Here is a 25773-nt window from a genome sequence, read left to right as displayed (position 1 = left end):
CAAACTATTAAGTCAGTGAAAGCACATGATCTTTGCTGCCTTTTGGGTTGAGAACCCAGTGGAGAGACCTCATGTGTTCTGTTTAGCTTATGGGGGTTAAAGAATATAGGGCTCAATTGTAGTTTCATCAAGATTTTTTTCCTCAAGCTGACTTCAACAAAGATATTTAATTTATTTACAGACTTTGGAACCAGGGAAAGCTTCCCAGTGATTTAATGTAGTTGTATTGATGTGTTTTGTAGTATGCGGTAGGCTTTTATTTTTATTTGAAATACATTTTACTTGCTACATTTAAAAGATACAGCAACATCTATGTCAGAATTTGTAATGTATAAGGGGTTTATTTCTTACAGTAGGTGGCTGTTGTGTTTGTGTCTGTCACATCACTGAGGCAGTAATGGTAGCAGTCTGGTTGTTTTCAGCCGGAGCTTAGCTGAGGCCTGCTCAGATGGGGATGTCAACGCCGTACGCAAGCTCCTGGACGAGGGTCGCAGCGTCAACGAGCACACGGAGGAGGGCGAGAGCCTTCTGTGCCTCGCCTGCTCTGCTGGCTACTATGAACTTGCACAGGTAATTATGTGTGTTTGTGTCGGGTGGTGTCAACAAGTCAATATGAATTGTTTGTAGAGGGCAGTTTATTCAGAGCTGCAGAGCTACGCCCATGGGTTTGTGTGGATGTGCGTATGTGAATTGTTGATATTATTCACCGTAGAGGATTTCTGATATCTCGATTAGAAAGGTGGTGTTTCAGTTGATCTCTTGCTTTTTAAAAAAAAAAAAAATGAAAGTATATTTTTTACGCCTTTAATGTGATGGGACAGTTCAGAATGACAGGAAGCGAGTGGGAGAGAGTGTCAGGGTGGGATCCGGAAAGGACCACGAGGCGGGAATTGTACCTGGGTCGCCGGCGTACGGTGCAGGTGTCCCAGCCAGTTCCGCCACGGCTGGGGCCGATCTCTCTTGCTTTTCTGATAGTGTAATAAATTCAGACCCCAGTAAATAATTAGAATAAGCAACTGCATTCATCTGTAGAACCTGTTGCATCTTTAAACATAACCACCAATCCCTGCTACTATTGTCTTTTCCTTTTGTTGTGTAAAAGGTCTTGTTACTGTTCTTCAGATCTTTGCCTGCTCTGTCCACAGGTGCTCTTGGCCATGCATGCCAATGTAGAGGACCGGGGCATTAAAGGCGACATAACCCCTCTGATGGCAGCGGCCAGCGGCGGCTATGTGGACATAGTTAAACTACTACTGGTGCATGGGGCTGACGTCAACGCACAGTCATCTACAGGTGCACATCTACAGGCTTTTAGAATAAATCAGTCAATCAGATTTATTATATGTATGCTGTTCTGTTCACATACATTTTACTTTAAAATATTTTTGAGACCGTTTTATAGCAATTAAAATGAGATGTGCTTGAGGTAATTTTCGAATGTGGCACTGTGCAAAACTTAAAGGTGCGATTTGTAGGATTGTTACCGAACGTTCTGTAGGCCAAAAAACAAAACACTGGTGAACGTTCTCAAGACTACCAGATGCGAGCCTCTTCTGGGTTGCCAGATGTAATTAAGACTTAGCTAATAACGTTAGTTGACCTGCAGCTGCTTTAACATTTCTCCAACTATGACCCAGCTACACATTACAGAAACAGTGAAAACAAAAACATACTTCTCTAACCAATATAACATATTTAGCTGAAGTTAGCGATGCAGATGAAGTTTAGCCTAGGCTACCTGTCGTGGAGAAATATGGCCAGCTCTGCGTCAGACTTGATATTCTTTTTTTGACAAAGACGTCGCCATATCGGTAAGCTCCTCCGATGTCCACTTAATTTGTTTCTTGTTTTAATTTAGAAAATTTGCCTGCCTCTCGTAGGCGTTCATGACTACAACTGAAAGCAAGTTGACAGTTGGCCTTTGCTAATTTGGCAACACATAGGAGGACTCGCCAGCCCATTATCAATACACTATTCTAGAATTAATCGTTCAAAACATAAACGAAAATTCCAAGAGATTCCGCCCCGTAACTCATTTTTTTTCATGGGTTTTACGGGGTTTTACAGGTTATAGTGATGTTGTCAAATAAGCCATTACTTCAATTCATCGTGTTTCCTTACTCTCTGAGAACATATGGTGATCATTTTTGGAATGGTTACCATTTATTTTCCATTGTTTCCTACATACTGGACCTTTAAGCTGATGACAATGAAAGCTTTCTATGAATGCTACAGTATGTATTCTCACCAAGTGGTGTTGGGCTACTAAGGAGAGAATAACCGTACTGATGAATATGAATTAACTACCATCATTTCTCACCTATTTACCAAAGTTTATACGTTGATTTAGCAAGATTTCTTCAGCTATGAGGTTAATGCATGGGGGTGGGCTTTACATGGGAATGCATTGCTGTTCTTCATTCTTCTTTTTGAATACAGCACACTCCGATTCTGATTTATTGGGCTATTGAGCATTGTGGTTAATACATGGGTGCGCTCAATCAAGTCTGTCAGGTCTTAATGTTTTCCCCTGGATTTCTATAGGCAACACAGCCCTGACATATGCCAGCGCAGGGGGCTTTGTTGATGTCGTGAAGGTGCTGCTGAAGGAAGGTGCTAACATCGAGGACCACAACGAGAACGGCCACACGCCACTGATGGAGGCCGCCAGTGCAGGTCACGTAGAGGTGGCACGCGTGCTGCTGGAGTATGGAGCTGGCATCAACACTCACTCCAATGAATTCAAGGAGAGTGCCCTCACGCTGGCCTGCTACAAAGGTGCGACAGACACCCTTTTGCCCATGGATGAATTGCCGCAACAATATGTGCTACAACCTGGCACATTACTAATAATGTTTTCTGTGCATTGTCCCTGTTGAAATAAATCAATTACAATTACAAAATCTAATGAACAGATCCCTGCATGAGTGACTATTATCGGTGACGTATTGGTGAGTGCTGGTATCTTGGTATAGGTGGCATGGCATTGATGTATCTGCTGTTTCTCTCTCTCTCTCTCTGTCCGGTAGGCCATCTTGACATGGTGCGCTTCTTACTGGAGGCTGGGGCGGATCAGGAGCACAAGACAGACGAGATGCACACTGCGCTCATGGAGGCCTGCATGGTGAGCTTCTGCAGCAGAGGACCGGACCACTGCAGCTGAGGACCTCTCAGCTTGTAAACGGTCTTCCTTAGAACAGGGTGTCCGCAGGGTTTTAAAGAGTATGAAAAGGAAGTAAATCAACGTAACAAAAATTAAGGCCATATAAAGGTATTGGTAAATGTAGTAATTGTGATTTTACAAGGTATAACATTTCGTTACAATTTTTTAAACAATGATTATCCAAAACGTCGCTCCTAGACTGTGAGTCCCACCACAAAATCTTCACTTGATCAGTATATCAATGTCACTGGTGTGTTGTTAAGGCACAACAAGTCATCTTGAAATTGTTTTTGAGTCTGCAACTAATTGAAGTGCATCAAATCCTCGCAGACCTTCTCATTTTTCATATCTACATAGAGGTTACGTTAAAAGTACACTATGCAAGATTTCCACCTTTACGAAGCCCAATTTGATGGTAAACGAACTTGTAATAGGCGAATTACCTAGCATAGCTATACAGCATAGGCGTAGCAAGCTGCTATCGAGAAGACCAGCCATGCAGCTTCAAGAACGGCGGCCCGGCAAATCTCTAAAGGGGGATCTACAGTCACCAATAATAGTCACCAATAATACCCAAACCAGAAAAGCCTGTGTAGCCCCAGCAGCTCGGTGTATAGAAGTGAATCAGTGCGTATTAACACAAACATTACAGGTGATGTTAAAGTATTATTACAAGCCAGATCACTCACGTCACTTGACAGTGAAATTAGCATGAGGGCAGATGTTGAGTTAAGCTAACTGCTGACACATGTTTTGCATACATTTTTTAATGTATATTGTTCAGAACATGTACTAGATTAGATGAGAGAGGCACTATTGCATGTTTAGTCTGTGGTTTTGCCACACCGAGGTGCTGCGTCAAAATAAAAGTTCCTGGAAATTATGGTGTCTAGGCCGATGACGTTCAGTGTGCTGTAAGTGGGATAATAGACTTTGAAGTTTGCCTCCAAAAAGGACCCAAAGCTGTCAAGCTGTGGTCCTGAAGATAACCAAAGCTAACTACTTCTTGTGAGTTGCACTGCAAGTTAGCGCTCATGTACCAAATATCAAAGTTCCCCGTCTTAACGTACCAAAGATTAGCCTAGAAATCTAGACGCACCCTAGTGGCAGCAAATGTAATTTGTAGCCAGGGTAGTCTAGCAACTCTCTGTTGGCTATGAGGCCAATCACATCGTGTATATAGAGTCGGTGGGCGGGCTTAACATAATGAAGACAGAGTTGCAACGGTTCCGTGTGAATTCCCTGCTACTTGAAAACAAAGAAGATGGATGCTGCTGCTGGCAAACAGCGCGACACAAGTTAAGCTTTTTTTAAGTTGGCAAAAGTTTGATCAACTAGCTGCGCTGGTGGGAAAAAGCATGGGACTCATGAGTTGTAGAGCTATCCTATTGCGTGCAGAGGGAATTTGAAAGACAACCGTTTATCCCGCCCCTTGGATTGAGCACTGCGAATGGTGAGTTCCCAGACCTCACATCTTAATGTGGGTCTGATTCGTCAGGCTAACCAAAGATCACAAAACCGAATTGAAGTCAGATGACGAAAGTGTGTAGGGCAAAACGTCTGAATTTTAGACTTCTTTACCGCAAAAGTTTAACAGGTGTGATTATTCAAAATCCTCATGTTATTTTCCCATAGGAGAAATTGCAAGTAGGATATCGGATACCGGATATCGTTATACGGACAAAGAATACCGCTTTTCTGTAGGCGAACTTCAGAGGTGTATACGAATAGGATTGAATCCAATTTGAATAGGATCTGATGGTTATGAACTAAAATTCAAAATCAATTAATTTTATACCCCCTGATCAGTAAGTCAACTGCTTCAAAACTGATTTAAGAAAGGTTTCGCCGATGAAAATCACTGGTGTTGAAGTGAGGTGTTTTTTTGAGAAGGTATTAAAGGTATTGAATTTCACTTCAGGATTTCTGTGTATACCCTGTAGAAGTGCTGCTATTCACCTAATTGTTTGTCCTTCCGCAGTTGTGAATCTGTCATCCTCTTATGCTACTTGCAATGTTCTGGATAACTTGGTATGCATTCACAGTTGGTGATTGTACCTGATTTGTGCACAGCTGACAAATAAAGGATGAAATGGCTTATTCAGTGTGTATGTATAAAAAGGTTTTTCAGTTTAGTTTGCCATATGAAAAGCTACATTTATCTTTAGCACAGAAGTGTCTGATGAGGTTCTTGTGTCATGTCGAGATGCTTATTCTCTGCATCCTGTGCTCTCCCTATGCTGTCCCAGGATGGGCACGTGGAGGTGGCCCGGCTGCTGTTGGACAGCGGGGCGCAGGTCAACATGCCGGCCGACTCGTTCGAGTCTCCGCTGACGCTGGCGGCATGCGGGGGCCATGTGGAGCTGGCTGCCCTGCTGATTGAGCGCGGGGCAAACCTGGAGGAGGTCAACGATGAGGGCTACACCCCTCTAATGGAGGCTGCCCGGGAGGGTCACGAGGAGATGGTGGCACTGCTGTTAGCACAAGGTGAACTGCCACAACATGTTGCTGCTGCACTCTCACTCTCCCTCGGCCTTCTCTAGGTTGATCTCTTCAGGACTGAGTTGGTTGCTGAGGTAGACAATCAAACCGGAATGTAACCAAGCGATGTATATGCAACCTGGTTCCATAATAGTCCTTCATCAGTAATTGTTGATGTTTGAAGTTAACTTGTGCTAAGTTTACAGACTTCCATCTAGTGAAGATCAAGGACTCTTGAGTAGATCAGGGACGTTTACTCAAAATTGTACAGCCTACATTCTTAAATCTGACGAGATTGTCACAACAGATCATTTCACCAGTCAGGACCTTACAATTGGTCTTTCTGTTGTTTACTGTGTTTAACCTGTTTATATAATCAGTAAATTCCAGGTAGTGGACTAGAAATATTGAATTCACAGAGGAGGTCTTGTTGGTATGTGAGCCTGCCACTGTTAAGTCCTCAAAAAGCAAAGAAAATATTGAGTGCCATTCCGCCCTCTATCTGAAGCTAGTTTTTATTGTAAAAAAAAAGAACAGGAAATCCAGTGTGTTATCGCTTGCCACTTGTGCAAAGAGTTGTTATATTTTTGGTATCAACATAAGTGAAAAGGACAGAAGCATGAAATCATTGCCATAAATTAAATGGGATTCGATACTGACCCCTGGGGGATACCAGATGCAACACGCCTGAAATTGGATGAAATTAGAATTCTCAGGCTTGCACATTCTTTCTAGCCTTGACTGTAACTGCCTTTTTCACATCACAGGTTACTGTCATTAACATCCCTAACAGTGATGCTTAAATCTGATTTACTGATCGCTTGGTGAACCAAAATTGGGATTGAAATCTTAAAACGTATCTTCCAAGACACAATAACAACTGTTGGAATACTGTGAATATGGAGTTCTCCATAGGTCTTTAGGTCTGTAGAGCTAACAATGTGTATGCTAACTTCACTCATAAACCAAATATTTGCATTTCCGTACAGAACACCCATTACATAATCAACAAATATTTTTAATATAAGCAATTTTCATAGTGCAATTGTAAATGGCTGTGAAGGGTCATATTTGCTTTTCATGGTGATAATTTGCGGGGGGTTGTAAGCATGCTAACGTTCCTTGTTGCCTCTGTGTTCTTGTGTCAGGTGCCAACATTAATGCCCAGACAGAGGAGACCCAGGAGACTGCTTTGACCCTGGCGTGCTGTGGCGGCTTCCTGGAGGTGGCTGATTTCCTCATCAAGGCCGGGGCAGACATCGAGCTGGGCTGCTCAACGCCGCTGATGGAGGCTGCACAGGAAGGGCACCTGGAGCTGGTCAAGTACCTGCTCGCTGCTGGTGAGTAGAATGAGGCCAGCTGATGGACACGTGTAGCTTGTATAATGTATGAAATCAAAGCTGATGCCCTTAAGTGTTTAAGCTGTGGACATTGGATCCTTTTGGTACAGTTCTAAATGCATTGATGGGGGCAGTAGGCAAACATTAGGCCTACGTTCATTTTGCACTTCAGCTTGTATTCGGTGTAAACACACAAGCATGCGTGGAAGCCTGGAGTTGTCAGTAGCGTTCTACCTTTGAATAAAATGGGAGTATTACGGGAGGCTACTTTTGTGCCTGTTCGCTACAGCTATATTTTGCATATTGCAGCCAATACGTCAACTGGGCTAAAAGGCATGTTAGGTTACCTTTCCTTCTGTCACTGCATTCTCAGAATCTCATCCTGTTCCTCCTATATCCGATGAATTCGGTGGATAGAAGAACTAATTTCTTCAATCTTTGCATCTTGGCTGGCTAGTTTAACTTTCTGCTTTTTCTGTGCGCTCTTGGATTTGATAGAAGCGACTACTAGTGAGTCACAACGCGAAACTGCTAACGTTGATGGGAGGTGTAGTTTTTATGCTGCATTCGCGACGTGATTCTATGGTTTGCACCAGTAATGTTTCTCGATGTTGCGGTGTATTTTGTAGACAAACATTGACATGGTTAGAAGTCATTCGCACCAGTGCGCCTAAATATTTTTTTGCACTCGCACGCCATCATTTTTACTCGCATGTGCGAGTGAAATGGGCGCACTGTAGAGCCCTGATTGAGTATATAACAAGCTTTCAGGTTATAATGGTTTAGCATTAAATTCAATCAGTGTATCTTGTCTATGTTTTTTTTTTTTTTTAAATATAAGTAAGCCAGGAGAGAGTGATATTTCCAGACTCCTCAAGCATATTTATTCGTGTTTCCATCTCCTAGGTGCCAATGTCCACGCCACCACAGCCACGGGGGACACTGCGCTGACGTACGCCTGTGAGAATGGCCACACCGATGTGGCAGACGTGCTGCTGCAGGCTGGTGCAGATCTGGTGCGCGCTCACCCCTCTTTACACGCAATCCTCATCTTCCCTGTTTTTTGCTGCCAACCTTCCCTCTGGTTTTGAACCGCTAATGTCAAGTCACCTCCATGTTCCATCGCACATTGTCTCAGTCAACATGCCTCAGTAACCCTGCAAGACACTTCCCTCTGTATCCCTCCGCCTCGTTCTACCCTTTCTGCAGTCCCTCTTGTTCAGTATCTAGCTACACATTCCTTGTCTCACTTCATCTGATGTGATCTTTTTCAGGGATGTTCTAAAACATGTTCTAATGACTGTGTGTAAATGTGCTTTAGGAACATGAGTCAGAAGGCGGTAGGACTCCTTTGATGAAGGCAGCGAGGGCAGGTCACTTGTGCACTGTGCAGTTCCTCATCAGCAAGGGTATGTTTGCCTGAGGGCTTAGCCTGTTAGCTTAGCATTTTTTCTATACTGCATAATTCTGATTAGAGATGCCATGGTACTTTCTGGAACTGAACGGTACGCCCCCTACCGTTCAATACGCGTCATGGAATATCAGGGAATAAAAACACAAAACTCTGTCATGATTTAAAATAAAAAAATAATAAAAAAATATTAGGCCTATATTGTCAGTAGAAAAAGTGTGGTCTGCACACTGCAACTGCTCCAAAATATAAACTTTATTAATTTAAAAGCAACTTTTCGATCCCCTTGGATCTTCGTCAGGCATGCATCCAAGGGGATCGAAACGTTGCTTTTTTTTTAATGAATAAAGTTTATATTTTGGAGCAGTTGCAGTGTGCAGACCACACTTTTTCTACTGTCTGATACTATTGTCTGGCACCTGCAGAAAAACTTTACTTTGGATGTGCGCACCCACTCTTCAAAAGGCCTATATTGTCCCCACTTGCACATATTCAGGCAGCTAAGTGAATTCTATGAAGCATCAGAAATTGAAATGAAATTGACACACTCTATCCAGTGCTCTGCACTAATAGTAGTAAGATTGTAAGTTTGTAATAGTAATTGAAAACGATCCCACTGTAGCACAAATTGAAGGTCACACAGACATTTTTCTCAGTGAATTTTTTTTTTTTCAATAGACAAAATATGTAGTTTGTTGTTTTAATTCTGTTTTAGAATTTTATAAAAGTATACATATCAAGATATTGAAACTGTATAAAAAACCTTGACTCGAACCGTAGGCACATTGTGTGGTGGCATCCTCATGCTGGTCAGATGAATAGCAAAGCCCATGTAACCTTCTTTTCTCTGTTCCCAGGGGCTAATGTGAATAGGTCAACAGCCAATAACGATCACACGGTGGTGTCTCTGGCCTGTGCTGGTGGCCATCTTGCCGTGGTGGAGTTGCTGCTAGCTCATGGGGCTGACCCCACCCACAGACTGAAAGTGAGTCCCCCTGGTGGTCAAACCATTGATATGGCTCCCAAATCAACTTCTGCTGAGAGAGAGATTCTGCTGTGTGTGGCTGTGGAAACATGTCCTCACTATTGTCAGTCAGGCTGTCTGCTACCAAAAGTAGAATGTTGTTGTAAATGAAGCCCAAGGTGTGAATTATGCAACGCATAGTTGTTTTATAATGCATTGATTAATGATTTAAAAAGATTGTCATTTGCTTTGGAAGAATTGTTTGTCAGACATGTTTTAGCACTTTTCTCATAACATATATGATCCAAATTCTAAAGCAGTATGATGCCGATGCTCTTTTCCAACAGGATGGCTCTAGCATGCTGATCGAAGCTGCTAAAGGTGGCCACACTAACGTGGTGTCCTACCTGCTAGACTACCCAAACAACATCCTGTCAGTCCCAGCTCCTGACCTGTCTCAGCTCACGCCCCCTTCTCAAGATCCCTCTCAGGTGAGGAGTGGGACCCAAGGCACCGCACATTTCTTGCTCGTTTGTCCTTTTGGTTGCGGTGCTGACATTTGTGGCAGACAGTAGGAAAAGTAGTTGTAAACTGAAAGGGCAGTATCTTGTGTTATGCAGTAAAGAGGAAACCTAGGAAAAGGTAATGGGTGTTGTGGAGGACCTGAAAGGTAATAAAGATCTGCCATGGAAACATCCTCACATTGCTACTTGCATGGATATTTATGTTAACTCTATCCAACAAATGCTATTTTCTGAGACATGGGCTGGGATATAATGATAATAATAAAAATTGCTATTTACAAAATGGTGTTCAAATAGCACTGTATAAATGTTGATATGACTATTTGCACAATGCAAGATGTTTGGGTGTGCCCTGACGTCTACCTCTTGACCTCCAGGTTCCTCGTGTCCCATTCCAGGCACTGGCCATGGTGGTGCCCCCACAAGAACCAGACCGAGTGCCCTCCAACATCGCCAGCCCCCCACCGGCTACAAGCAAAGGTGACCGTCCGCCTCTCTTGACCGTCATTATGGGTGGATGTAGGGTTGTGTGATGAGGGAAGATATCAATGATTTTTATTGGCTGACTCGAGATAAAAAAAAAAAAAAATTCTCCTTGAATCTTAAATTCATTCTTCATGCCACTTTTGCATACCAATAGCATTGGCATAAATCTGATGGCTTTTTCCAGCAAAATCATAATCTGTAGTGGGAATATAACAATTATTTTGTGAAAAGACTCTGTCATACAAGGTGTTGACATTTAACACTCACATTTTAAATCTATCCATCATTGTGGTATTCATAGGGAAAATGGCTTAAATGAAGTTGCAGTGTGGTCATCAGTCATTTCTCTTGCCTCCTCAGCCGCCTCCAAACAGAGGCAAGCCGCCCTCCAGCCCGCCCCTGTCCCGCCCGCGTCCTCTGCCCCGCTGCCCTCTTCAGACGCCCTGCCCCCGGCCTTCCACCCCTACCAGCCGCTAGACTGCATCGTAGAGGAGACGGAGGGCAAGCTGAACGAGCTGGGCCAGCGCATCAGCGCCATCGAGCGCGCCCAGCTGCAGTCGCTGGAGCTCATCCAGGGCGAGCCGCTCACCAAAGACAAGATCGAGGAGCTGAAGAAGAGCCGCGAGGAGCAGGTGCAGAAGAAGAAGAAGATCCTCAAGGAGCTGCAGAAGGTGGAGCGGCAGCTGCAGCTCAAGACGCAGCAGCAGTTCACCAAAGAGTACATGGAGGCCAAGGGCCTGAAGGCAGAGGTGGGCTGCCAGGGGCAATGCCCGGGCCCCGGTCACGGCGGACACCACCCGGGCCACCTGCTACCCTCTCCCCCGCCCCCACCGCCACCTCCGCCGCACCACCACAGCATCCAGCAACCCCGAGACCCCCCGATGGCCGCTCAGGTGCTGGCCTCCGACAAGGACCAGGAGGGTCAGCTTCCGGAGTACGAGGAGGAGCAGCCGTCGCCAGGTGAGGAGGAGGAGGAGGATGAGGAGGATGATGAGGAAGATGACGAGGAGGAGGAGGAAGAGGAGGAGGAGGAAGAAGAGGAGGAGGAGGATGACGAAGAGGAGGTGGCAGATTCGGTTTATGGCCAGCTTCCCTCACAGCAGGAAGCGTCGGTCATCTACCACCACCCCCACCCTCAACCTGCCGACAGCAGCATCCAGCAGCCTCTACCTCCACCTCCGGCCCCCACCCTCCAGCCTCCGCTTCAGCAGCAGCAGCAGCAGCAGCAGCAGCAGCCCCCTCCGCCGCCGCCTCCTCCCCCGGCCCTGCAGCCAGCCTTCCCGTCTCTGCCGCCCCAGGTGTCCGAGTACCCAGACGGGGCCAGCCCCGAACTGCAGAGGGCCCTAGCCGCCCACACAGAGCAGCAGCAGCAGATGGTGGGGGGCTCTGGCCTCCTGACGCAGGCCCCGCCAGATGGCCTCATGGTGGCCACGCCCGCACAGACGCTCACCGACACACTGGATGACATCATGGCGGGTATGGCCCAGCTCCTGCTCAGTGTCCATTAACACGTCGTATAGCCCAAGCGGAGTATACATAGAACATAAACAATCCACAGCGGGTAGTGAATATGCAATAAAAAAATGATCATTACAGTTTAAAGTATAACTCTGTTTCAAAGAAATCCCTGTGGATAAACTGATCGTAAGCCTAATGGTGTGTGAGCTCTCGTGTGATGTCTCCCTTGTTTGTGTGCGTTTCAGCCGTGAGCAGCCGAGTGCCTATGCTGAACACTACCACCTCACCCACCCCCATGTCCCAGCCTCCCACGCAGACCACGGCCAACGGCCTCTCTCCCCCCTCTGCACTGCCCCTCTACCCCTCTGTGGACATTGACGCACATGTAAGACGCCCCACAAACACTCATTAGTTTTGTATTTTCCATTGATTATGAATAATAATAATAATAATAATGTTTGTTTTATATAGCGCCTTTCTCAAACCCAAGGTCGCTTTACATAGTAGGAAGGCAAAAAGTATGAATGTTCTTAACTGCAAAGGTTGCAAACTAAGCCACATGCTAACTCGTGTGTGTGTGGTGTGTGTGTGTGTGTGTGTGTGTGTGTGTGTGTGTGTGGCGCTCAGACGGAGAGTAACCATGACACTGCGCTAACGCTGGCCTGCGCCGGGGGCCATGAGGAGCTGGTGTCGGTGCTGATCGCTCGCGGGGCCAACATCGAGCACCGGGACAAGAAGGGTGAGCGGCCTCATCACGCCACTACTACACTGACCACACACACACACACATGAGACGGCACCATGAACAGATTTTTTGTAACCTATTGATGAAAGCAATTTCTATCTGTCTGAAAGACGGATGGTTTCTTGCTGAGATGTTGTGTCTGTATTGGTTTTGCATGGGAGTGTGATGTGTGATGCGTGCTGTTTTTCTGCTGCCTCTGTAGGCTTCACCCCGTTGATCCTGGCGGCCACGGCGGGCCACGTGGGCGTGGTGGAGGTCCTGCTGGTCAAAGGGGCCGACATCGAGGCGCAGTCCGAGAGAACCAAAGACACGCCGCTCTCGCTGGCCTGCTCTGGTGGACGTCAGGAGGTACGCCACTGACTGGCCTCATGCCGCCATAGAGCCAGACACACTCTGCTGCAATGTTAATGGGCCCACACAGCTAGTGGTGTATTGGGCTGATAATGGAATTGTGTGGGGGTGGGACAATGAAAGCACCAAAATAATGAAACATCAAGAAATATTATAATACTATAATTAGACAAATTGACAATTGATAAATAGCTTGTCAGAGTAATATGAACATCAGGCACAAAAGTAGAAGAGTATGGATAGTGTTGACTAGGTGTAATGTAATGAGTATGGATAGTGTTGACTAGGTGTAATGTAATGAGTATGGATAGTGTTGACTAGGTGTAATGTAATGAGTATGGATAGTGTTGACTAGGTGTAATGTGTAGTCACGCATGCTCCTACTGTGGGCACTCCAGTGACGAGTGTAAAGTATGAGCTGTTGTGTCTTTCCAGGTTGTGGAGCTGCTGCTGCTGCGGGGGGCCAATAAGGAGCACCGCAACGTCTCTGACTACACCCCTCTCAGCCTGGCGGCCTCGGGCGGCTACGTCAACATCATCAAGATCCTCCTCAACGCCGGCGCCGAAATCAACTCCAGGTCAGAGAACTGGATTAGCGGTCACATGGCTGCTGAACTTGTGGTGGTGGCCATATTGTGTTTAAAAAATAAATAAATAAATAAGTTCAGTATTAAGAAAGAAAGTTCAAAGAATTCCCTAATATTTTGTCAGACCCTTTGCAGTGTGTGACTTGCAGGAAGATAGAGCTAATATATCAATTTGTATCTTGATCTGATGTTAGAAAGTGTGGTGTGGTGGGGAACTGAAGTGGACTGGTAGACTCTGACACTTGTCTCTCTGTCTCTGCAGGACTGGTAGTAAGCTGGGCATCTCTCCTCTGATGCTGGCGGCCATGAATGGTCACGTCCCCGCGGTGAAGCTCCTGTTGGACATGGGCTCGGACATCAACGCCCAGATCGAGACCAACCGCAACACAGCGCTGACACTGGCCTGCTTCCAGGGCCGGGCCGAGGTGGTCAGCCTGCTGCTTGACCGCAGGGCCAATGTAGAGCACCGCGCAAAGGTCCGCAGCACCCATGACCACACATCAGGCCACACATATCAGGATCAGGAGATGGATACAGACTTTACACTCTAGCTGGATACTTCACTTTTTTTAGCACCATAATAATAATAATAATAATAATAATAATAATAATAATAATAATAAAACGTTTCCTAAATTGATTGTTCTGTGAGGCTCTCTGTTATCTTATGTGCAAACGTTTGAAATGTATTTGATTTTGATGTTTGGACTATTCCAAAAATGTATTTCACCAAGACTTAATTTGTCTGGTTCTGTTTGTGATTGTGTTCACCAGACGGGCCTGACTCCTCTGATGGAGGCTGCCTCTGGGGGCTACGCTGAGGTCGGTCGTGTTCTCCTGGACAAGGGGGCGGATGTCAACGCCCCACCTGTCCCCTCTTCACGCGACACCGCCCTCACTATCGCTGCTGACAAGGGTCACTACAAGTTCTGTGAGCTGCTCATCAATAGGTGAGCACACACACACACGCATGCATATTGACACTTTCTTTCAGTAGAAGCAGTTCAGTTGAAAAAATGACTCTTTATGGCTTCTGGTGGATGTTGTTGAAAGAAATGTACAGATTGAGTTACAAATATGACATAACCATCAACAAAGGCATCTACTGTAAAACAAAAAATGTCATTTACAAAGCATGATTATTGCACTACTTGATTATTGCACTACTACTACACTACTTATTGCACTACTAACTGGACAGGATTATTCATGTTTTTTTCTCCACATTTTGCATTTACATTATTACTAATTATTACTTAGACTATTATTATTCTAATAATAATGTAACGGCTCCCACACACAGTTGCGTGCATTGCAGTGCTGGAGACGCATCCCGTTCACTTAACATGGGCTTACGTCAGCCGTTGCCCAACTGAATTGTGGGTCCGTTGCATCTCATTGCTCCCGTCGCTCGCGTTGAGAAGTTCAACTTTTGCTGAACCGAAGGTCTGCACCAGCCAATCAAATTATGAACAAGCGAACAACAGACGGCACCAGCCAATCAAATTACAAACAAGCGAACAGCAGACTGCACCAGCCAATCAAATTACGGTTATACCTTAAGTCATTTGCATAGCTACCGTCGGGAACAGCCACTGACATGCGTTGACCGAACGCAACTGTGTGTGGAAGCCGTTATAGCCTGTATAACAAACAACAAACAAACAAACTTTGGCCAATCGTGTAACGTGGAGACGCACAAGACCGCCTCTATTTAAAAACAATTACTTCCGCATTCATGAGTGATGGCTTAATCTACACTGCGGTCATTTTTTGTGTCTAACCTATAACATCAAATAACGTTCATAGTGGGATATTTGCACGCACAGCACTATTAAAGCACATTCGAGATCCAAAATGTTAGTAGAGGAGCTCCACCTGTCAGATATATGACAGAATCCTGAATCCTGAAACACGTGAGAGAACTTCGTTTTTAAGACAATTGATTGGTCAGTGTGCGGTAGACTACACGATTTGAGCTATAACTTAGCACATAACCTCCTCCCGACCAGGTTTGGTTGACAGCATAAGATACCATGGTGATATAGCGACACTAAAACAGATCCACTTTCGTGTCACAGCATAGCCTGGCTTTGAGCGCAACATACCTCGCTAACCCACTAATCGAGATTCGTAGTATACCCCACAGGTGTCCGGCCTCATTGATGTTAATGATGGCTTAATTGGCAGGGTAAAACGTCTTCCTGTTTCTGTCTTTCTTGTGGACCTTTCCTTTGCTGTCTATGGGACAGTGCTCTTTCACAGGAATTTGATTTACACAGTGGCCCCATCTTGTGAAATGGGCTAATCAAACCTTCGGCAGCTGTTGCCGAAGTTCACTTGTGTGTTTTTTTTATTTATTTATTTATTTATTTTTTTTTAATTAGGCGACATTTTTTTTTGCGGCAGCGCTTAAATTCTAGGAGTGGTGCTACGCCACTACTGAATCTATAGTAGGGGAAACACTGTGTGTTAATATAACCTAAACATCACATCCACTTTGGAAGACTACCTTAGTAAAGCAACTATTGCTGTTGTAATGATGTCGTCCTCTTTCTTTGTGTAGAGGGGCTCACATCGACGTGCGCAACAAGAAGGGGAACACCCCGCTGTGGCTGGCAGCCAACGGCGGCCATTTTGATGTGGTGCAGCTGCTGGTGCAGGCAGGCGCAGACGTGGATGCTGCAGACAACCGCAAGATAACACCGCTGATGGCCGCTTTCCGCAAGGTAACCCATGCCACCTCCCCCTCCCCATTTTAACCTTTACCCTCCAAAACGTGTGGTTGAATTTGAAAGTATGCGCTGTAGGTTTAATGTCCTGTAGCCATATATCAATGTTGAACGCTGTTGAGAGTTTAACCATTTTGTATTTTTTTTGTCCTCTGTTTCTCCCTTTGGTGTTTACAGGGCCATGTGAAGGTGGTGCAGTACTTGGTGAAGGAGGTGAACCAGTTCCCCTCAGATATTGAGTGCATGAGATACATTGCCACCATTGCTGACAAGGTAACACAGGTCTAGAAGAACTTCCTTTTTTCTCTTTTCTTATTTTTGGATCAGATGTTTTTGGTCAGTGGCAGTAATCAAGTAACTGAAACCTCTCTTGGTGTGTTCACAGGAGTTGCTGAAGAAGTGCCACCAGTGCATGGAGACCATAGTCAAAGCCAAAGACCAGCAGGCTGCCGAGGCCAACAAGAACGCCAGCATCCTGCTCAAGGAGCTTGACCTGGAGAAGGTACCGCACACAGCTGTCCTCTTGGGTCACCGTCAGTCAGGCAGTGCTCTCAGTAACAGTGAGAAGTAACAGGCACAGTGAGAACTGTGAGAATTAACATTACCAGCATGCTGTTTTAAAAAGTATCAAAAGGTAGTAGATCAAGTTCGCAAAAATAAGGTCGTTAAAAGGCATTAAAATGTAGTAATCGTGATTTTACGAGTTACCTTTCGTAACTACAGTATTTTTTAAGCAGTAAATATCCAAAACGCCACTCCTAGACTGCAAGTGCCGCTGCAAAATCTTCACTTGATCAGTAGGCTAGTTTAATATCACAGGCTAAGTAATGACTTTCACTTGCACATTGTTGAGGCATAACACCCAAAGCCATCTTGAAATTATTTTGTTTTTGAGTCAGCAACTAAGTTAAGTTCATCAAATCCTCACAGACCCTCTCATTCTTCAGGATATCTACATAAAGGTTACGTTAGATAATCACAGAGGCCGTTTAGAAATTCTCTGATAATCACTCACAACACTTGTAACAATACTTTTTTATCCTGATGTTTGCTTAGCCTGTGGTTTTGCCAAGCCAAGGTGGTGCGTCAAAATAAAAGTTCCTGAAAACTCTGGCGTCTAGGCCGGAGATGGCAGTTCAAAATAAGTCCCTTGACAGTTTGTAGCGACAGAGGGTAATTTGTGTGCTATAAGTGGGACAATAAACCTCTGAAGTTTGCCTACAAAAAGGACCCAAAGCAATTATTTATTCACTACAGGATTTCTGTATTCCTGGACTTAGGATTCTTTGCGGTTTCTGCTATCTGATGGTCTCACATAGTTTTGGTCTTTTTCTGTCTATAGTCCAGAGAGGAGAGCAAAAAGCAAGCTCTGGCTGCCAAGCGGGAGAAGCGCAAGGAGAAGCGCAAGAAGAAGAAGGAGGAGCAGAAGAGGAAGCAGGAGGAGGAGGAGGAGGCGCAGACCAAGGAGTCAGAGACACTGGAGCAGGAGAAGGACTCTTCTGAAGGTAACAAAGAAATGATCAAACTAGTCAGTCATGGCAAGGCAAATGTTTTTGGGCAAAGGTTTTTTTACAAATGTCTTTAAAAAGGCCCAACCTCACATTTTTTGTCTCTTTTTCTCTCTCTCTCTCTCTCTCTTCTGTGTCTTTCTTTAACATTTTCTGTTAATCCCCAAAGAACCAGAGGTGCCCATTGAGCCGCCAAGTGCCACCACCACCACCACCATCGGCATTTCGGCCACGTCTCCCACCTTCACCTCCGCCTTTGGCAAGAAGCGCGTTGGCACCACCACTGTGCCCAGCGCCGGCCGCAAGGGCCGGAAGAACAAGAGCAAGGAGAGCCCGGGCGAGTCCGGGGTCCACCTGCAGGAGGCGCCACAGGCCCAGGGTCAGGGAGGCAAGCAGCTGATGGGGGCCAATGGCGACTCGGACCACCTGGACAACACGGACTGCACCAGCGAGAGCAGCGGTAGCAGCAGCAGCAGTGTAGGTGGTGGAGGAGGGGGAGGAGGAGGAGGAGGAGGAGGAGGCGCAGGAGACCGGAACCACACCCACAACCACCGCCACCCACCCGACACGCATCCCACCCTGTCCACCACTTCATCGTCCTCGTCCGCTTCCTCGGCTCCCACGCACATGGGGTCAGCCGTGGAGAAGAGGCAGGGCCCTCAGCACAGCACGCGCGAAGACAAGGTCATCAGCGCCAAGAGGTAGGAGGACGACCGCTTCAGCTGCCCTGCAACATGGAGGTCTCGCACTCTGATGCCTTAAATTAGTCTGATGACCGCTATGTGATGCTGTGTCTTCTTCCTTTCTCCCCTGAAATGCCCAGGGCTCACGAGCAGGCAGCGGACTTGATGTCCAGCTCCATGCCCTCCTCGTACAAGAGCATCACGCTCCCGGTGACCTCGCCCAACAGCAAGCTGAGCATGACGAGCCCCAAGCGGGGCCAGAAGAGAGAGGACGGCTGGAAGGAGGTGGTCAGAAGGTAAGAATCTCACAGACCACATCTGTGTGCTTACTACTTAGATAGAACTCGAACAGAACTCTAGTTGCTATAATCTGAATGTAATTTACAAGATTGTTTGACTATAACAGATTTACCAATGTAAAGTGAAGATTTGTTTTTGTTATTATACATATACATTGTTATTTGATTTAGAATGTGGTGAAATGTGATTTTTAGATCATCTTAATAGGATAATAATAATAATAATATAATAATAGGATCTTATTTAGAGCATCAATATTCATAACACTATGAAAGTTATTCAAGCAGTGATCAGCTCAGAGTTGTTTGTTTGATATTTTTGTGAATCAAGACTTGGCATCACAGTATATTTTTCTCTCCAGTCGACCGATGAGGTTTTTATCCTGTAGGTCCAAGAGGCTCTCCGTTCCCGCGTCAGTGGTCTCACGCATCATGGGCCGAGGGGGCTGCAACATCACGGCCATCCAGGACGTCACCGGCGCCCACATTGACGTGGACAAGCAAAAGGACAAGAACGGAGAGAGAATGATCACCATACGGTACTTCCTACTCCACAAATGGAAACCTGGACATTGGCAGCATGTTGTCAATAAAGTCTGAATCAGCACTTTGTTTTGGTTTAGTTTTTAAAGATATGAACCTGTGAAAAAAAAAAGCTGTAAGCTGCCTTAATGAACAGAATGCTAAACCAATGAGCGAGTTTGCTGCCTTAATGAACAGAATGCTAAACCAATGAGAGAGTTTGTCTGTAACTCCCACTTCTTTTCTTTCCTCTTGTTTTGACAGAGGAGGCACAGAGTCCACCCGCCACGCCATCCAGCTCATCAACGCTCTCATCCAGGACCCAGCCAAGGAGCTGGAGGACCTCATCCCCAGGAACCACATCCGGCCCCCAGGCTCCAAGGCCGGCTCAGCGGCCTACTCTAGCTCCAGCGGCGCCAACAGCGCCTCGTTGGTCAAAGGCCAGGGCTCGTCGGCCGCCACCGCCACCTCGGGCGCCTTCCAGCCCTCCTCCTCCGGCGTGCAGGCCGGGGGCAAGCTGGGCAAAGGCCTGCCGTCGTCGTCGTCGTCCGGGATGAGGCAGCCGTTCCCCGTGTCGCTCCCGCTGGCCTACGCGCACCCCCAGCTGGCGCTGCTCGCCGCACAGACCATGCAGCAGATCCGCCACCCTCGGCTGCCCATGGCGCAGTTCGGCGGCACCTTCTCGCCGGCGGCCAGCACCTGGGGGCCCTTCCCGGTGAGACCCGTGAGTCCCGGCAGCAGCAACAGCTCCCCGAAGCACGGCACCAGCAGCAACCCCTCGTCCGCCTCGCGCCCCACCGTCGCCTCCTCGGCGCTCGCGGAGCAGTCGGCCGCCAACACTAACGTCAGCCCCAGCGCGGCGGCCATAGCGGCGGCGTCCTCGGCTGCTCACATGGCCGCGTCTCCCAGCAGCAGCAGCATCAGCAGCAACGCTGCTCCTACGCACACCCAGCCCACGCCCTCCTCCGTCAGGAAGCAACTCTTCGCCCCCACGGCCCATCCCAAAGCGCCCGCGGCGCCCATCACGAGCGCCACCACGCCGCCCTCCATGACGAGCATCACCCAGCCCGCCGGCTCCACCTCCTCGCTGCACCACCATCAGCACGCCGCCGCCGCCAGCACGGCTGCCCCCAGCACACCCCTGCCCTCCGTCGCCCCCTCTGCTCACACGGCCAAGTTGCCCCCCAAGGCCGGCGAGGGTTGCGGCGCGTCCGCGGCCCCCGTTGGGGCCAAAGAGAAGCCCGTGGCCCCTGAGCCCCAGCCGCCGGCCCCGGAGCCCGCCGATTTCCCCACGCCGGCGCCGCCTCCCAAAGCCGAGCTCCCGCCACAGCAGGCGTCCCTGCCCTTCAGCTCCACCTCAGAGACTCCTCTGGCCACCCCTCTCCTGGCGCAGTCTGCTGCCACCCTGCCGCCCTCCTCCACCTCGCCCCCCTCCTCCGGTCAGCCCCCGCTGGTCAACGCCACCAGCGCTGCTGCGCCACAGTTCTGCGCTTCTGCCCCCCGCATGTCCCACCGCATGCAGCTGGCCCCCACTCACTACGGTGCCGCACTGGCTGACCAGCAGCAGCAGCAGCAGTCCCTCCTGATGTCCCTGGGTGGTCAGCAGGAGGCTCCCAAAGCGCAGGCAGCACAGCAGCAGCAGCCCACGATGCCCCCACAGCCCCCTCACGCCCCGCCCAGCCTGGCGCCCCCACCGGCCCAGCTGCAGATGTCCTCGTCCTCGTCCTCCTCCGGGCTGGGCCTTATGAACGGCTCCCAGCAGGTGCACATGCAAGGCGCCAAGCCCCAGCTGCCGCCCAACTTTGGCCCCACTGCCCTCTTCAACCATTTCAGCAGCATCTTTGACAGCAACCAGGTGGGCACCAACCAGGTGTGGGGCGCCTGTCACCTCCCCACGCGCTCCCCGCCCGAGCAGCACTACTCGGCTCCACCGGCCTACATGGGCATGGGCATGGGTCAGGTAGACGGTGTGATGCCGCCACCTCCGGACAGCTCCAAGGCCCCTGGCTACCGGTCAGCATCCCAGAGGATGGTCCCTAGTTCCATCGGTAAGAGAGGCCTCAGTCTGACAAACTAGACCCCATTCTAGGAATGCGCACATCTTGGCCTTTAGAAAACTGATTTGCTGTCATGTCAGTCAGTCAAGTGCTAAAATAAAAGCTGCTGGTTGTAGCAACATTGTGTAGTCTGGGCTAAAGGCTTGGCAAGATAAGTAGATAGAGTCTTGCAAAATAGACTACCTGTTCTTAAAACACAGACCCCCTCATCCCTAAAGAACAACAGCAAGTCTTTTCAACCCATTTCTGTCTCTTTAATCTGTTTCAAATCCATGTAAACATGAATGGGGATGATGACCCTGGGGTGTGTGTGTGTGTGTGTCTCTCAGCTATCCATCCTCTGGACCCTGCAGCCAACTCCATCTCATCCTCTGCTGCACTGACCAGCCTGGCCAACTCCACCTCCATGTCCAGCAGTGCTGTGTACCTTCATGGCCATGGCCCGAATCCTGCCACCGCCCCCTCCTTCAACCGACAGCATTTCTCCCCCCACCTCTGGGGTGCCTCTGGCTCTTGTAAGTAGAGCTGACCTGGATTGCATGGTGGCTGGTCCCCCGCCCCTCAATTGCTGCAAAGCCTCTTGGAATTTGGTTTACACTCCAGGAGGCAGAGGGCACATGGCAGTGTTCTACTCTGGATCATGTTTTGACCATGGTCATGTTGAGGGGTAGTCTAATATGTTAAGTCATGTTTAAAGCCACAGTGTATAGTTATTAGCAAAAATGGGATAAAGTATTCATTCATTCATCTGTGTATAATTTCCTGAAAACAAGCATCGACACGTTTACTCAGGAGTAGTCTGCCATGCTCCTTTGTTAGATCTTGCTACAGTAGCCCTGAAAAGACTAATCAAAACATTGCCTCTAGAGGCGGCCTTTTGTGTATTTCTCCCACACGCTTGGAAATGGAGTGGAGTTAAATTTGCAATTGTTGCCATGTATATATTACTGTTCCAATGTGATGTAATCCTCCCTGTCTGACCCCCCCCCCCCCCCCAGGTGAATCTGCTGTCCCCGCTGTGTCATCAGGGGTGTCCTCTCCGCTCACGGCATCCACCTCGGCTCCACCCCACCAGGCCAAGCCTGGCTCCTCCAGCCACCTGGACCGGAAGGTTCCGCCACCCATCGGCACTGAGCGGCTTGCCCGTATCCGGCAGACGGGCACGGTCAACCCGCCGCTTCTCACCACCAGCTACACGGCGCCAGTGGGCCAGGGCGGCATCTGGTCCTTCAGCGTTGGCAATCCCTCTGGTGAGTGCCTGGAGAAAGTCAGGGCCACACTTCAATAAGAAGCTCACCAGAGTGGATACAGACAGGTGTTGGCTACTGTGCTAAAACATGGAACTGAAAATAAAAATGTAAAAATCGTGTGAATGCCTACATGCTCTACTTCCGTCCTCCTGTAAAGCATACCATCATCACGATCACCATTCCTGCTCTTGTGTGCACTTGGCCCTTATGAGTGCACTTGTCTTTGTCACCCCAGCAGAGCCCGTGTCAGGCTGGTCGCAGCCCTTGATGAGTAGTCACATGATGCACCAACAAGCTCAAGAGCAGGTGGCCTTCTCTCAGCACCAACCCATGGAGCAGGACGACACTGGGATCGTGGCCCCCTCCAACACCTTCCACCAGCAGCTGCCCAACAATCTCATGGACTTCCCCAAAGTGAGTGGGCATCATACCAGCCACTCTCCTCCAACACAGCAGCCACAAGCACTCTGGTTTCCATTCAATATACAGTGTGCCTCCTAGACTTAATAATAATAATAATAATAATAATAATAATGCATTGATTTTTTTTTAGCGCTTTTCTAGACACTCAGACACTTTACAGTTTACTTTACGTTACAGTTTTCACATGGGTACAAACAAACAGACAAGGTACATGGACAAGGTTACATAAACAGAGAAAACACTGGTACATGAACAAAGCAGAAGACAAAACTAGAGAGGTGGGCAATGACAAAAGGAAAAGCTGGGAAAGTCTGTTAACAGGAGAAGGCAAGTTGGAAGAGGTGAGTTTTGAGGGCCTGTTTGAAGGATGCTAGGGGGCGTTTGAGTGTTTAATGTGGTCGGGGAGGGCGCTTCAGAGGGAGGGTGCAGCAGCTGAGAAGGTGGGAGCTTAGTCCTGATGGTCTTGAGTGTGTTTACATCAACGGATGCAAGAGGAGAGGTATTTTGAAGTTGATACTGTGTTTGACTAGGAGCCAGTGGAGGTTGTGGAAGGCAGGGGTGGCTTGTGTAATGTGAACGGAGACCAGCTGGGTCAGGGCTAGTGGGGAGTAATCACTCTCAGGCAACCTGAGTCACAGCTTTAGGCTAAATACATTGTTCTGGTCTCATCAGTGCTTACCGATATGGCTGAGGTTTTTGCTCTGGTCGAGGGCAGTTTCCATTGCTAAGGCTCACATTTTGTTTTCTGTTAAAACATTATTTTGGAAAACAACAAGTTTGTTTTTGGTTCAAGTAGATTGTATTGTCTTAAGCCTTCTAATCTTTACATAAACCTGAGATGACATTCTTTGATTTAACAAATGAAGTAATCATTATAATAGGCAGTTGACCCAAAGGGTTCACCTTCATTTTCTTCCAACTGTAGACATTATCTGCAAAAGGTCATTAGAGGTCAGGGGTCGCCCGTCTCAGTCTGTTGGGAAAACCAGAAAAAAACATTTACATTTTTCTCCCTGAGAATGTTTGAAATACCAAGCTGCTCAAAAGCAATTACAGGGGTTATTTAATACTTAAACATTATAATATACAATTGAGTTTGAGTTCATTGTGTTGTGTTTAGCACAGTTCAGTTGTTTAAATAGGGCTATACAACAGTGCCATGAGCGGTTCTATGACAGTGGGTTAAACCATAAACCGTGAACATGCATCATGATCATAGAACTTTCACCCAATTCAAGAGTAGTGAATGCTCAAGTGTTTTCCCTCATACTCTCTGCAGGGAATGCCCATGTCTATGTATGGTGGGACCATGATGCCCCCTCATGGACCCATGGTAGAAGGACCTGGAGGACCCATTTACAACGGCCTGCACACATCCGACCCCGCCTGGAACCCCATCATTAAGATGGTCCCCAATTCCGCAGAGAGTTCAGATCCTCAGCAGGTAAATACCTTTTTTACCAGCCTTGATGAGTCTGACATAAGGACAAGCACACCAAGCATCATTTGTACACCTCATTTGTTTTAAAGAGAACTTGAATCTATTGTATTTTAGCAGTTTAGTTTTTGTGTTGAAATTAAGGTAGTTTAATCCTAGACACTAGGTGATCATCTCAAAGTCTTCAGTCATGAGCTAATCTTGTGATGTCCAGTGGAATTTGTTTGTTTCTAATCATCTGTCTTTCTCCTCCAACAGGTCTGGCCAGGTACTTGGGCCCCCCATATTGGGAATGTGCATTTGAACCACGTCAACTAGACCACAATACTGGCAACAACCTTCAAGGCATATGTCCAAAATTAACAGAAAATACTCACATTAAAGAGAACAAGAGGAAGTAAAATCACAAGACAAAAACTTAGTAATGCGGGCAAGTACAGAGTTAAGAATTGTTAAAGAAAAGAAAAACATACTCTGTGTTTTTTGTTTTTGTTTTGTTTTATTTTTGACGTGCCTAACTCAAAAAATAAAATAAAAAGGAATCCAGTGTGGGATGTTACTGGTTTACCACTTGTCTCTGAACAAAATCAACAGGATACATTTTCTGCGTAGTTTAGCAGTTTTGACCTAAACCCACGAAAGCCGGTATTTGACTGTATGGGTCCTGAGAAGTGCAGTCATTAACTAGTCGATTACCTAAAGAGATAAAGAAATCAGACCTTTTAGAGTGGTAAATACATGTACAATTGTTTACATACTAAAAAAGGGTTAAAATGACAGCAAATTTCATGTCGTATAGTGGCTCTACTTTATGTAGCCTGTATTAATGTGAAATATTTACCTTAATATTCAATAAAAAGATGAAACTGTTCATTGGTTTGTCCAATTAATTCATAGATTTTAGTTTGACGAAAGAATCTTCACAATGTAAAATGCAACATTATAGATCTAAAATAGTATTGAATATTATTTACAAAACAATAATAAATAAAAAGGTTATTTATAGGGTATGAAGATCGATTGTCTATCTGAATATAAAGCAAACCGCATCATTATGAGGAAAATTGGTAATATGTTTGTCTGTCTACAGACAGTCAGACATAGGCTACTTACGAGAGAGATTAGTGCTATGAATACGATTAAATAAGGCATGTGACACAAAAGAAAGCATTCATACGATGAATCGGCTGCTATAAATACTAGTCTACTATTATAATCTACTAAGTGATATCTAGGAGGTATATTTCTTATATAAGGTATATTTCTTGCTGTCAGATGCGCACCATTCCGCAGCTGGTTACATATAATATCATGAAAGTGAAAACAGCGTGTCGCAGAGGGTAAGGTATAT

At 46.9% G+C, this 25773-nt stretch overlaps 1 protein-coding gene across 12 annotated transcripts in view; it reads left to right on the top strand.

Annotated features, from left to right (window-relative positions):
* LOC121694648 (ankyrin repeat and KH domain-containing protein 1-like) overlaps positions 1 to 25293 on the top strand; it is a 37452-nt gene extending 12159 nt beyond the window's left edge. For 2 of the 12 annotated variants that reach the window (XM_042074867.1, XM_042074861.1), the window contains exons 4-34: positions 408 to 570; positions 1146 to 1293; positions 2545 to 2778; positions 3030 to 3124; positions 5407 to 5650; positions 6793 to 6984; positions 7891 to 8000; positions 8306 to 8393; positions 9253 to 9380; positions 9707 to 9850; positions 10261 to 10363; positions 10730 to 11845; positions 12073 to 12212; positions 12455 to 12566; positions 12775 to 12920; positions 13359 to 13501; positions 13773 to 13986; positions 14285 to 14460; positions 16077 to 16239; positions 16420 to 16515; positions 16628 to 16744; positions 17585 to 17747; positions 17920 to 18451; positions 18574 to 18729; positions 19095 to 19271; positions 19519 to 21302; positions 21641 to 21826; positions 22310 to 22561; positions 22797 to 22975; positions 24264 to 24428; positions 24681 to 25293. In XM_042074867.1, the coding sequence (XP_041930801.1) occupies positions 408 to 570; positions 1146 to 1293; positions 2545 to 2778; positions 3030 to 3124; positions 5407 to 5650; positions 6793 to 6984; positions 7891 to 8000; positions 8306 to 8393; positions 9253 to 9380; positions 9707 to 9850; positions 10261 to 10363; positions 10730 to 11845; positions 12073 to 12212; positions 12455 to 12566; positions 12775 to 12920; positions 13359 to 13501; positions 13773 to 13986; positions 14285 to 14460; positions 16077 to 16239; positions 16420 to 16515; positions 16628 to 16744; positions 17585 to 17747; positions 17920 to 18451; positions 18574 to 18729; positions 19095 to 19271; positions 19519 to 21302; positions 21641 to 21826; positions 22310 to 22561; positions 22797 to 22975; positions 24264 to 24428; positions 24681 to 24740 (7726 nt within the window). In that variant the 3' untranslated portion in view covers positions 24741 to 25293. The remainder of the gene's footprint in view (positions 1 to 407; positions 571 to 1145; positions 1294 to 2544; positions 2779 to 3029; positions 3125 to 5406; positions 5651 to 6792; positions 6985 to 7890; positions 8001 to 8305; positions 8394 to 9252; positions 9381 to 9706; positions 9851 to 10260; positions 10364 to 10729; positions 11846 to 12072; positions 12213 to 12454; positions 12567 to 12774; positions 12921 to 13358; positions 13502 to 13772; positions 13987 to 14284; positions 14461 to 16076; positions 16240 to 16419; positions 16516 to 16627; positions 16745 to 17584; positions 17748 to 17919; positions 18452 to 18573; positions 18730 to 19094; positions 19272 to 19518; positions 21303 to 21640; positions 21827 to 22309; positions 22562 to 22796; positions 22976 to 24263; positions 24429 to 24680) is intronic. The other 10 variants (XM_042074870.1, XM_042074864.1, XM_042074871.1 and 7 more) reach the window with 8 other exon arrangements.
* The last annotated feature ends 480 nt before the right edge of the window (positions 25294 to 25773 follow it).

The sequence above is a fragment of the Alosa sapidissima genome, chromosome 20, assembly GCF_018492685.1.
Source record: "Alosa sapidissima isolate fAloSap1 chromosome 20, fAloSap1.pri, whole genome shotgun sequence".
Taxonomy (NCBI): Eukaryota; Metazoa; Chordata; class Actinopteri; order Clupeiformes; family Clupeidae; genus Alosa; species Alosa sapidissima.
The sequence above is the reverse complement of the archived record's forward strand: the minus strand, read 5'-3'. Positions and strand labels throughout refer to the sequence as shown.